The sequence below is a fragment of the Suillus bovinus genome, assembly GCF_016758785.1.
Source record: "Suillus bovinus strain UH-Sbo-P2 chromosome Unknown EDB93scaffold_113, whole genome shotgun sequence".
NCBI lineage: Eukaryota > Fungi > Basidiomycota > Agaricomycetes > Boletales > Suillaceae > Suillus > Suillus bovinus.
This window is the reverse complement of record NW_024542169.1, coordinates 25727-38372: the sequence shown is the minus strand read 5'-3', so window position 1 is coordinate 38372 and position 12646 is coordinate 25727. Positions and strand designations below refer to the sequence as shown.

The window sequence follows — 12646 nt, the reverse complement described above, 5'->3', positions numbered from 1 at the left end:
TACCCTTGCTCCGTTTCACCACCTGACTGATCCTGCGGATAGTCCCCTTGCCCTTACCATCTGGATGGTAACCTATGATACGATGCATGACGCATCCCATTTCCTTTTTCTGATCTCTGACTCGATGCGCAGTCGCACATGCGACTTATACTTAGATCCGCAGTTGCACGATCGTGCCCCTGCGTGTTCCACTTCTCATTCTGATCTTTGACTCACTTTCTTATCCAGCACGTTCTACCTAGATCGAACGTGCCTTCCTATTATGGTTTTACCCTTTAACGATTGCCTCTCCCGGTAGTACGAGTTATCATCCACTAATACGTCCCCTGTCCTCTATATAAACTCGCTACCATGTACCATATTCCTTAACTTGAATCTACTTGGTTCTTGACCTCCTACTCTCACCAGAGTGATCCTTTCTGCCTCGCCAGCAGCCTATATTCTATCTTCTTATCTGCTCATCGCGGATAAGCCTATAGTCTTGATCTTTACTCATCGACTTTGTCGACGAGCAAAGCCCCTGTTAACTAGTCGGACTTCCGTCTTTCTAATTAACGACGATCCTTACGATTAACCTTCGGGTGTCGTAAGCCTAGGCCGATATAGCTTATCGTCTCGCACCCGCGTGACATAAGCTACCCGATTTGGACATAGGCGTCAAATCGTACTTGCCGAAGATACGCCAAGTACGACCCCTAACCTTGGGCTAGCCCAAGGACGTCCACAGACCGTTGACAACACAAGCTCTGTTTGAGCGTCGTCAACAGATACCATCCAAGTCGTAACACTCGTCCGATGCCACACACCTAACGAGTTTTGGTAATGTGAAACTGTGGCCAGTATACATGTACTTTGGGGACAAATTGAAGTATCGCCAGTGTAAACCATCCAGCAATCTGTGTAATCATGTAGCATATTTTCATAAGGTATGAAGGTCATTTGTTATCTCCAGTATCAAATCTGATGGATGACAGCTTCCGGATTCATTTAAAGATTTTACGGGTACTTACACCCAAGGCAAGGGAGTCAGCTGGGAATGTGCTACTCATTGCCATCATGAACTCTTCCAAGCTCAATGGAGAGTTTTACTCGATGCTGAGTTCTTACAGGCATATGAGCATGAGATTGTAATTCTCTGCTGTGATGGCATTAAACGCAGGTTCTACCTGCGAGTGTTTACCTATTCTGCAGATTATCCTGAGAAGTGAGTCGTTCATGTTACCTGCAAGATACCACAACTCATGAAAACCAGAGTTATTATTGCCACTATTTGACAATTGGGAGGTTGCCCTTGTCCACAGTGTCTCATCCCAATGGGATGACTCCATAATTTGGGAATGAGCCACGATAGGCAGCAGCACGTGACTCTTGTGCGTTCTGACGCCTCAAGGAGTCAACTGGTGAACATGGCCCGAGGCTTCATCTACGAGGAGAACTATGGCATAGACAGCACAGCAGTCAAGGACCTTCTGAAGCATGATTCATGGGTACCAACCTCTGTGAGCATGACCATTGATTTCGTTTCGTGAGTTCACTAACATCTAATTAGAACACGTTTTCGGACTGCCTTAGTTCATTTGATTTCAATATGTTCATTGTGCTCGTGGTTGATCTGCTGCATGAGTTTGAGCTTGGCATGTGGCATATGCTTTTGATTTATTTATTAAGGATTCTTTGTGCCTTCAACAAGGAGCTGATTCATGAGCTCAATAGGAGGGTGCTAAACATTTTTGATGATTACTTGGCAGCTAACAATCATCTAACTTTGACAGGTACAGACTAGTCCCCCCATTTTGATTAGCAACCATCAGACAATTCTCCACAAATACTTCCGAGATGTCAAACATGGCTGCATGAAATTTTGAGGATCTTTTACAAGTATGTATCTGGAACAATTCCTGTAGGTCTTTGTCTAATTTTGTACAAGTGTTCTATTCCTGTTTTCGATGGCCTACTCCCCAGAAATCACAACAAAATCATGATGAATCTTCTTTTCATCATGGCCCACTGGCACGGACTGGCAAAACTTCATATGCACTCTGACCTAACCCTAGATATCTTGGACCAATGAACCACTGATCTCAGCAATCATTTCTGTCAGTTTAAGGCAGCAGTGTGTGCTGCATACCACACACACAAACTTGATCACAAAGTTGATGCACAGTCTCGCCGGCAGGAAAGGGAAGCAGCCAATCGGTCAGACACAGACAAGGTGAATCAGACTGGCCAAAGGACTGCGGCTCAAAAATCTAGGATAGGTGCCAATGCAAAAGGGAAAGAAAAGGTAACTTCCGAGCAGTTTCAATTTCTACCTACACCAAGGCAGCCACAGAGGAAAAAGTCATTCAATTTGTGGACCTATAAGTTTCACGCACTTGGGGATTATGTAGCCTCTATATGTCACTTCGGAACAACTGCTTTGTATAGCACCAAACCAGTCAGTCATAGCTCACTGTTCCTAGCTCAATTATTTCCAGGGAGAATTAGAGCATCGTACCCCAAAAGGCTGGTACCGTCGTACTGATCGACAGGCCTTCATTCGCCAGTTGACACAGATCGAGCATTGCCAAATGCGTTTACACCATATCAAGCAACGGCAAAAACAGCAAGCTTCTCATGCAGAGGTGAATGAAACAACGAGCAATTCCAAACAATATCACTTCATTGGCCAAAGTGAGAAGATGTACCATGACTTTGGTCACTACCTGCACAACCATACGAAAGATCCTGCTATGAAGATGATCAATTTTTTACTTGATAGTCATCATTCTGAGATGCATGCAGGACTTTTTACCTCAGTTAGAGGACCATATTTTGGATCGCCTCGAGCCTGGGCACACAACAGCTCATCTGGACCGAGAGCACAACTCCATTCTGTTCAAGCGGAACAGGCTTTATCACCACAACATTGCAAAATTCAATTATACAACTTATGATGTTCGCAGGGCACAGGACATTGTAAATCCAAAGATGCCGCACTGCAACATTATGATACTTAAGCATCATGATGATCATGACGACAACAACAATGACAAGTATTGTTATGCCAAAGTCCTTGGTATACACCATGTCAACATTATTCATGTGGGAAACATATATGAATCCCATTGATTGGAATTCCTTTTTGTTCAATGGTACAAAACCATTCAAAGTCACTCATGGGAGACATGTACACTAGGCTGAGTTTGTTTCATGCCTCTTGCAAAGGAAAATGCCTTCAGCTTTGTAGACCCCAAAGTCATTCTCAGAGCATCTCACATTATACCTACCTTTTCTAGAGGCCAGCGTAGTCCTGACGGAAATGGTCTTTCCCCTCTTGTGAAAGATAAGGATGACTGGCACAAGTATTACATCAACAGGTCTGTGTTTACACACACTGTATATGCATTACTAACATAAACACCCAGCTTTGCTGATTGAGACACCTTGATGTGTTATCATTATGGGCTTGGAGTGGGGCATGTGTATTCTCATGAGGCGAGGACCGCAAAGGCTCAAACAGCAATTCCTGTAACAACACAAACAGAAAAAAAATGCATGGAAAGGGAAGAAAGTCTCAGGGAAATTGCTGAAGGTGAGGAGGATGAAGAGGATGAAGAGGAGTATGTTTGCATCAAGGAGTTGACTTGTTTTCAGCAAGAACAAAATGGAAGCACAGAATCGCTCGTAGGCGCGCTTGACAAGATGTTTACTAATCACGAGTATGATTATGAAAACTAATGATACACGCAGCATCTTACATTGAGCGCAAAATAACCCCTGATCAGTTACCACTGGCCCAATAGGCTTGCTCTTGCTAAGTCCTGGCATATTGCGCCAGCATCACTCCAAGTACCTTAAGCTAGCACATTTTTCTTTGGCTGACGATCTTCTCTAGATCCTGGAGCAAAATTCATTTATTTTGGCAGCACAACTCATGTATTTAAATGTGTAATTCAGTCATTGATCATTCTGGCATGGCCTTCATAATTTTCGGGGTAATTTGGTACTTGCTCGTTTCTGTCTAAGCCCCATTTTTTCTCTGGTAGCAGAATTCAGGCAACAGGGTGCAATCTCTGCAATGTAGCTTCACATAAAAGGTTTGTTCATCCAAGTCTTGTTCTTCCAAACCCTTATTACCTCATTCGATGGACACCCAAAGTGAGCTGACTTTATGTGACACAATAACATCTCACTGATAATTTGGTTGGAAATAGTGGATGTTGCCACTCTGATTTATCTGTACCTTCCTCAAGTCTGTCGAGCTCTTCGAGTCATCCAACTTCCTGTATGTCAATTCTGTATTGTGTATAAGGTGTCACACGCTAATTCATTTGCCCTAGAATGACCCAGTTTGCTACTCTCCATCAACTGCATTGTTTCCCTCTAATTTGTTGTTTTAGCACCCCTTCATTGGCTTTGACGAATCAGAAAGCTATGTTCTGATGAGGTATATGGTGCACCACTACCATACAATCTCTCCGATTTATGTGAGTGATCATCAAAATTAGTTGTGTCTCTCATCGCATTGGTCTGTAGTGCCCAGTGTATGCCTTGGGGATGCGGGTTGACATTCTAGGCATTGTTGGTGTACTTGCTATCCCCCTCATGAAAAACACAGCATTTTGGACTGTGTACAAAAAGTGGGTGAGAAATACATAATGTTGAAATTCAGAACCTGAGAATATAACCATAGTTTGGCGACAGTGATTTTCTTCAGACAATCAAGACTCAGTTTTGTCGACCAAATGTGATAGGGACCACCAGCCTCGTGTGGTTTGTGAGTGTTGCCTTCAACTTGCAGCAGTTCGTGGATTGATTTCCCCTTACTTATAGGTCAGCAACTTGGACAATTCCATCTGATTCAACCCAGCACCGTTCCCATATGGTTACCCACCTCCCGCTGTCATTGGGCCCGCACCTCTTCTCCGTTGGTATTCCACAAATCTCAAATGACCAAACAGTTTACTTCTGTACTCTTGCCTCCATCAGTCTGGTCTATTAACAATGATGATGATATTGATTACAATGAGCCTATTACTATGGCATCTGTTGGTTACTACACGGAAGACCCACTCATCTTACCACCAGGAGCCCATGACATTCCGTTTGAAAACTTCACACCCACCAGCCAGACTGTAGCATACCAAGCTCTAGTGTGGAAAGGTCTAGATATCACGCTTGACAATGATGACAGGAAGGCGATCAAATTAGTGGTCTGCCAATCTGCCTGGAAACATCCAATGTTTGTAACAAAGTGTCTTTACCTTGGTAGCTACTGGCTCGGGTGAGGAAATCCATTTGATCCTTCTGAGCAAGAAGATCGAAAATTGCTCACCAACTGCTTGTTGGAGGCAATTTCCCTTAACCACACAACACTACAAGATATGGTTGACACACCATGTGAGTATCTTTCCGCACTTATATGAGTATTTGACTAATGTTGCTATCAGTAATTGTGCAGACCAAGTCCAGACAGTTGTCCCTGGAATGGGACACCATTCATGTAACTGTATATTTTTTCCATCCCTCACCATCGCTTGCTCCTAAGGGATGTGAGCAGTTCTCCAGTTACGTCAAGAACAGACTTTCTGAGTTTCGCAAGATCGTCCAAGGTTGCATTTTGTTGGACACAGGATTCTCAGGTAGCACGGACAAAGAGTGGGATATGAGAGTCAAGGAGTTATTTGAACTCCTTGTTTTGAACAACCAAAGGATGTAAGAGACTGACCCTACATGACTTAACTTAATGATTTATTGACATTTAGGTTGAGCAAGCTATTCTTCAAATCATTAAGGAGCAGATGTTCAAGGAGCTGTTATGGGTGTCGATGCTACAAACCTTGAACAGTTTGGCTAATGGCAACCACGAAGGCAGAATCACAGACTTATTTCCCAAAGAGTTTCGGAAGGAGAACATCCTCACTAAATGTCTCATTGGAACTCTTTTAACAGTCATAAGTGTCCACTTGTTTGTTGCCTGTATCACTAACAAAAGTTGTGTTACTGTTCTAGATCTATCATACATTACATCTTTGGCGGGCGCCAAAGACTCCTGAATGAAAAATGTTCCTTATGTATTGCATCATTGTGGCTGCCCTGACAAACATGTATGACAACCCAAACCAGTTTCGCGAGTTCCAGGACATGATGAGGAACATGCTTTTTTTAAAATCAGTGTCCCTCGCATTAATTTAACATTGGGTATGATATTTTGAATGTTCAGGTTTTCGAATGTGTTACCTATGGACCCGAAGGCCTTGTCCCCTAGAACATCCACGAACAACAAGCGAATCAGAACTTTGAAGGATGTTAAGCCCATCATACAGGTGGATAAAGGTCTCCCTGGTCTTCCCTATGCGAGCTTCACATCCTTTCATTCGGAAAGAGTCGGAAAGTCAGTGGATGATTCATGCTTTGATAAAGATAAGCTTTGATGGAAATTATTGGTCTGGGACTCAGTTTTTACTAGTATGTATTATATGAGACATGGTGTGTGTATCAGCGAATACTGTAACCATCATTGACATGCTTTTGGAGATACAATAGCGACAAGCATGATCCATACTACTGAGAGCCAATAGTGGATACAGAAGTAGAGTCAAATGATGCACTCGACTGTTGAATCTAACTCAATCATCTCAAGGCTATTCAGCATCACATGCTATCGAAATTCATAGGTGTGTGTTTATGATTGTTTGTAGTTTTGGCCAGACTGTCATTGCCGATCATATATGACTAATCTGATCATTACATTAATTTGCCCCTTTCCATCAATTGTGCGCCACTGCCATCCAATATCCTGCCGCACTCTCAATCCTCCAAACAATTCAATGTCTCGTGTACCGCACACAGCCTCTATGGGACAGCTGCCAGTCAAAGGCAGAAAGGTGTTGGTGAGTATCATACACTCGACGAAATGTAGCTAACAAATTCATTAGATGCAGGTGGACTTCTGGTTGGATTTGGTAAGCCCACTGAGTTAATGTTGCCAGCAGCTTAAGTATTTCTCCAGCGACCCAACCATTTGGCCGTCACTATGCCAGCAACACAACAATGTCTGACGATGATCAAGGCCAAACTCGTCGACGTCAGAAACAAGGCCACAAACGCAGTGAAATCTGCACTTCGGGTAAGTGTTTCATTTTCGAATCAGGATTGATCTCTCAAGAGCATGCTAGATCTAGTTTGAATTGGACTGTAACCATCATGTACATTATAATTTACATCTCTCTCATCACGTAGTGTAGCGTGTTATGAGTCGTTATGTTTGACCCGCTGGGGCAACGACCGACACATTGCTAGAACTACCATCACTGTGTTATACCATCGGATACATGTACTTTTCGGCTCATATCTTAGGGATAGCCTCCAAAATAATTACCATCATGCATTGTCAAGCAGTATCCATATCACATCGACTACATACAAGCAAGTCTACTACAGTAATAGACCATAGGACTTGTTGCGCCATGCCATTTTCACTATGCTAAATATATCTACAATCTCAGGGTTGTTCCTAGCAGGCCCATTTAATCAATTATCAAGATAATCAACCAATCATCGTGTGAACTACCCACTCACCAGTGCTACCACATTGACATGTTGAGCCTTGACCACGAAGGTACGTTTGGTTATGAATCTCATTGAAGCTTTAGCCATTCACTCAGCTTGGAATCCCCAGATAAAAACTGCAGCAATAGACTCACAGGAGCTGCTCACGTGCAGTGTACCTATCTGGCCAATGCAGCTCCAGCGGTACACCGAAATAGCACTACTGTGAGTGCATATTTCTACTAAGACGAATGATGAGTACTGACTTGATTTAGTAGGGAAGCTCTACATCATGACTATACCATTGGAATGATGCAGGTTGACATGCATAGATCTGTGACCTTTGTGTGTGGCGACATCGATTGACCACGTCATCGATAGGTGCGAAATGTGTCAAGATTGGACCGAGATAGTCCATCCATCAGGAGCTGTATATAGTCATAATCCAAGACGGGTGAGTAGTTCCTAAAATTTCAAGTTACATATACTAACTCCATAGGAATGAAGAAAACATACACCGAAATGAACATAAGGACCTGTTCAGATGAACAGCTCATGAGGCTCGAAGCTTGGATCAACGCATCAAGAAAAAAGCTAGACAATGAAGAGTGGCTCCTAGTTGTCGAGCCGATGTTAGTGAGAGGTAATGAAATCTTTCCGTACTACTAAGTGGTCCTGGAGAAGTGCATCATTACCTGGTTGGAACTGGTAGATGGATACCTTCTTTTTCAAGAATGTAAGATGGCATGGCATTGGAATCACAAAAGTAAGTTCCTTTCTTCAAGGTTTTGATTTCAACTTAGTCGCACAGGACTTGAATTAGAGGCCCGATATTGGTGAGCGATTGACAAGCCTGATGGAGAACATACCTCATTTTTTTATAGGCAACATGTTGAGTATTTTCCACGAGGAGTTGAAATGCGCATCGTGGATGTAAAAGCTTTGCGGATTGAATTGAACTGGTACTGCATAGGCAAGTTCTTTAGAATCACAGCGCCCGACCAGACTAAGCTGATAGGCTGAATGAAAAACAGAAGTGTTGACTATGGAACAGTCAATGGCGGCTTCGCTGTTCTGGACTCTGAACCAGATGAAAGAAGTGGCCGCTGAGCTGGCCATTACTGGTGCGCGTCCTCATCTTAACCTGCATTTTCAATCCAATAACCAAACCAGAGGAACTTGCAAGGCCTTGTGAGATAATCAAGGAATCAGCTATCGCAATCTGCGGTGCATGAACTGTGAAAAACTGCTAAACATGAACTTATCTTCAACAATAAACAGGCAGATTATTGCATATACTCCATGCATCGTTGATATCTTTATATTGGATGCTATTGATTGAATAGTTCAAAAGGCCATCACAAATACCTCAACCGCCACAGTCAACCTGAAGCTCGTCTGATGCGAATGCACTCACTTGCAGAAAGGAATAAAGACCAGCAACATAGTCAATTTTTGACTGGTGCTGGAATAATTATGTTTTGGATCCCAATGGTGGTCCTCAAATGCCTCAAGGACATTTACATTGATGGTATCATGAATGGTGTTGACGTCAGGGAGTTTATAGATGAATTCGCTGCCCAGGCTAAATCTCAAGCTACAGTAGTAAGCACTATATTGTAAATCCAAAAAGGAACACTTATGACTTTATCTGTCATGACAGGCAAGTGTCATCATGGCAGTGGACACCAGCATCCTTGCCATCCCAGAATTAGGTGCACAACTCGCAACAAAGATGTTGTGTTCCATCTCCTTCATTCTTAGCATTTACTGCATCATTGTGTGCGCGGTGGCACAACACTTTGGCCACAGATTAAGATCACTTGACTTTGCAGTTTGCTTATCTTTTTTTCAACCTGGACCTGACATTCTCAAGTTGATAGATGTACTACCTACAAGGGAAGATGGCCAGTTTTGCAATACTGGCGAGTGTACCAAGCTTTTTGCTTATGACAAGGTAAGCAAAGTTTTATTGCAATCAAGTACCACTCACATGACCCTTGCAGTTTGGCATTTTCAATCCTCGGGTTTGTCGCAGGTGTCTTCATGGCTGACTTCACGCTATTCTTAGCCACAAGGATTGGATGCGGACTGGCCCTCATTGTTGGGGCAGGACTTGTAACTCCATTGATGATCACCAGCTTTGGTCCTGGACTGATTCGATGATGTCAAGGAGAAATGAACCAATAAATGGAGCAGATGAATAACTCGATAACTTGTCACTAATCATATTGCTTCAATCCCTGCCCATACTTATGTCAGCCACTTGCTTTCAAGTTCCTTTGCACTGTGTATTTCACGATGCCAACACCTCTTTGACTAGATTAATTTATTACATTCACCACCCCGGGCCAAGACCCAAGAAACAAAAGGCTAAGCGTATTGAACATGTCACATTTGTTGTTCTAAATCAAACTAACCAGAGTGTGTTTGCAGAGAAAAATCAGACTTGATTTCATTCCATATGATGACCATAGCTCAGCAGCTATCCAACGGATAGTGCTACATTGCCATACCTCCGCACTATGCTGCATGGTCTAAGACATTCCGCTGTGCAGCCTCCATGATCTGTTGATGGACAATGTTTCTCTCATCATATAGCATCGGCAGCAGTGCTACGGCTGCGGCCATTACCAAGGATGATCTGGTTGTGATGGAATGGGTGGATGGTGCCTTATTGGAAAATAGAGGCTATTTCACATCTTTTCGTAAGTTTGTATACCAACCTGTGAGCAATAATCACTTACCTTCAAGTTGGACACTTTCTTCTTTCCTTTCTGCAATGGCAGCACTGACGAATAATGAATAAATGGGTCATCGTATTTCTCACCGGCTTATTTTAGTAGGCATTTTCTATTACATGCACCTTTAGGAGTATGTGCGGAGCTTCAAAGTCTGTATTGCACCTCTTTTGGTATGTGCAGAGTCTTGACTCGCACATGTTCTTTAGACATTTGCTAGTATATCGCTGAACGTGCGCATGAATGGTTGAACCAACCCCATACGGTATGACTTGGATAGTACCGTCACTTTTGCTATGGCAGTGTGTTACCGGCAGCACAGACATAAAACCTTGGTCTCACTGGTCACCTACTAAGCTGTCTGACTGCCTCCAAACAGTAACCCGTGACTGTCCAGTATACTGCCACTACCCAGAAGATCAACACAACAACTCTTAATGTCACTGACATGTGACACTTCACAGAAGTAAGTACTTTGTGCTATTTTTGATTTCTAAAGCGATACAATGTTCTAGATATACTATCTGAGTCAGATTCTCATGGTTGAAGGAGGGGCTATGTCTCAGTGAGGTTTATAATTCCTACTTGTCCTTTCCGAGAATTTCATGCAATCATACTAGGGTTTCGTGAGGACATTGAAGGGACTCTGACGCCAACAGACCCTGCTGCCACTGCCATATGTGTGATATCATTTATTGGTCGATAAGTACCCTTCCATGTAGACTAAAAGGTGTTTTATCAGCTCAGGAGGTTTCTTCCCAAAATTGTTCATCTTTACCACTACTTGGATTGCTATTACTTGTAGATGCACTGGTTATAGATAAATTCTTTTTTGAAACTCATGCATTCTGATCAACCTCTGAGGCTAGTTCACTACTACTGTCTTTGAGGACAAAGCACAAATTGAATCACAACTGAGATGAACTACTCGATACTTGGTTTGAGTTGGTCAATCTGATTTTCACTTACTAAGGTGAGGTAACTTCAATGTAATACTACTAGTACTGGTCGTCTAAGTAACATTACTCTCAAACAACAGTTTTTCATGTTCATCGAAAGCTTGAGGGTGTCCAACAATCACTAAAGTGCAATGCACTTCTTGGTCCGACTTGAAACCCTTTGGATTAGCCTCTTCCTGTTTCTTCTACTAATGGTGTCCTGTGGCACTCCAGGTTGCTCTTGGAAGAGGGCAACAGATAATCAAGGACTCACTAGACATTGTGGAAGTTGACATTTCTATAAAAGGGTGAGCAGTCTTGCGAGTCAGAGGAGAAAGGAGCACGCAAAAGAGGTAGCTGGTCTAAATTTACTTCCAAAGCTCTCTGTCACGGTAAGTACCCTCACTGTGTCTGCTGCCTATCAAACCTCCACTTGCTACGGTAAACTTCAGACTTGAATCCCAGCTATCCACCATGTGAGGGACCATCCAAATATAAAACCACTTCTGCCTCCTGGACTCCTTAGATCAAGTTCTACAGTGTAAGGGTTACACTGTGCTGACATTCCAGCAGAACGGCAGCACCCTGTTGACTCAGAAAAACAGCAACATAATGATACTGATGTCAAGATGATGAGTAATTCTGGAAATGAGTTGGATTTTCATTCAGGTCAGTCACAGCTTCCCCTCAGTAGCAGCTGTCTTTTGATTTATCAGTTACTCAAATATCATAGAAGAAATCGTGCCCCCAATAAGACAATTTCCAATATCTTTCAATGAAATCGATCATTCATCTGAGGATTTCAACCATTTAGATAATACAGATATCCCGCCAGCTCAAAGTTCAACATTGTTACCAGCCCGATCCCAAATTAAACATGTTCTACTAACTCTAAGGGACACGCTCCAGACTACCTTCAACTTGTTTGGGCTTTGCCGATTATATCCCAGGCATCCTTCATTTGAGCCGGATAAAGTTTTTTTGTCCATGTTATTTACAAGGACCTCTCCCACAGTCCATGGAGCAGAGCCTTCACTGAGCATTTCTGTGCCACCTTACCCCTTTCCCAACATGACTACCTACTGGCTTATGTCCTGGATGAATTCCGGTGGCAGCCTGGTATCTGAAAGCAAAGTTTCGCACCTGGTCAAGGATGTGATGCTAGCAGAGGATTTTGACCCCAAACACCTCAAAAACTTCTCAGTGAGGCGACGTGCTCACAGGCCATTACAAATCTGGACAATCTCCAAAGCGCCGTTTGAGTTCCAATGCACGAATCCTTCAGTGTGATGTGGATAGGCTGAATATACACAGTAGAGCACAGATATTGTGGTTGCTGTGTTTTTGGAGATTCAGGCTCAAAGGACGCTAAGAATTTGAACATTCACCTTAGCAATATCTAAGCAGTGACACACAGATCCTTCAGTTGGATGT

The 12646-nt window shown here is 42.9% G+C and overlaps 3 protein-coding genes across 3 annotated transcripts; all 3 read left to right on the top strand.

Moving 5' to 3' along the window:
• Positions 1-1394: 1394 nt before the first annotated feature.
• On the top strand, positions 1395-1711 carry EDB93DRAFT_1052601 (uncharacterized protein; the record flags this gene model as incomplete). Its single annotated transcript, XM_041444708.1, has 2 exons — positions 1395-1499; positions 1550-1711. Coding segments are annotated over 2 exons (267 nt in total), but the record flags the coding sequence as incomplete, so codon positions are not given.
• Positions 1712-3192: 1481 nt separating this feature from the next.
• On the top strand, positions 3193-3720 carry EDB93DRAFT_1108614 (uncharacterized protein; the record flags this gene model as incomplete). Its single annotated transcript, XM_041447862.1, has 2 exons — positions 3193-3359; positions 3546-3720. 2 exons carry the CDS (start codon positions 3193-3195, stop codon positions 3718-3720), a joined length of 342 nt encoding a protein of 113 aa, XP_041301828.1.
• A 407-nt stretch (positions 3721-4127) lies between these two features.
• EDB93DRAFT_1108613 (uncharacterized protein) lies at positions 4128-9655 on the top strand (the record flags this gene model as incomplete). The annotated part of the gene is made up of 28 exons (XM_041447861.1): positions 4128-4140; positions 4197-4267; positions 4383-4469; positions 4519-4626; positions 4676-4759; positions 4944-5145; positions 5255-5382; positions 5444-5653; positions 5748-5950; positions 6206-6376; positions 6452-6471; positions 6626-6661; positions 6835-6875; positions 6921-6947; positions 6995-7111; positions 7567-7603; positions 7650-7758; positions 7915-7987; positions 8086-8176; positions 8204-8299; positions 8345-8369; positions 8418-8466; positions 8588-8657; positions 8957-9138; positions 9197-9248; positions 9417-9490; positions 9540-9560; positions 9605-9655. 28 exons carry the CDS (start codon positions 4128-4130, stop codon positions 9653-9655), a joined length of 2448 nt encoding a protein of 815 aa, XP_041301827.1.
• Positions 9656-12646: the final 2991 nt, after the last annotated feature.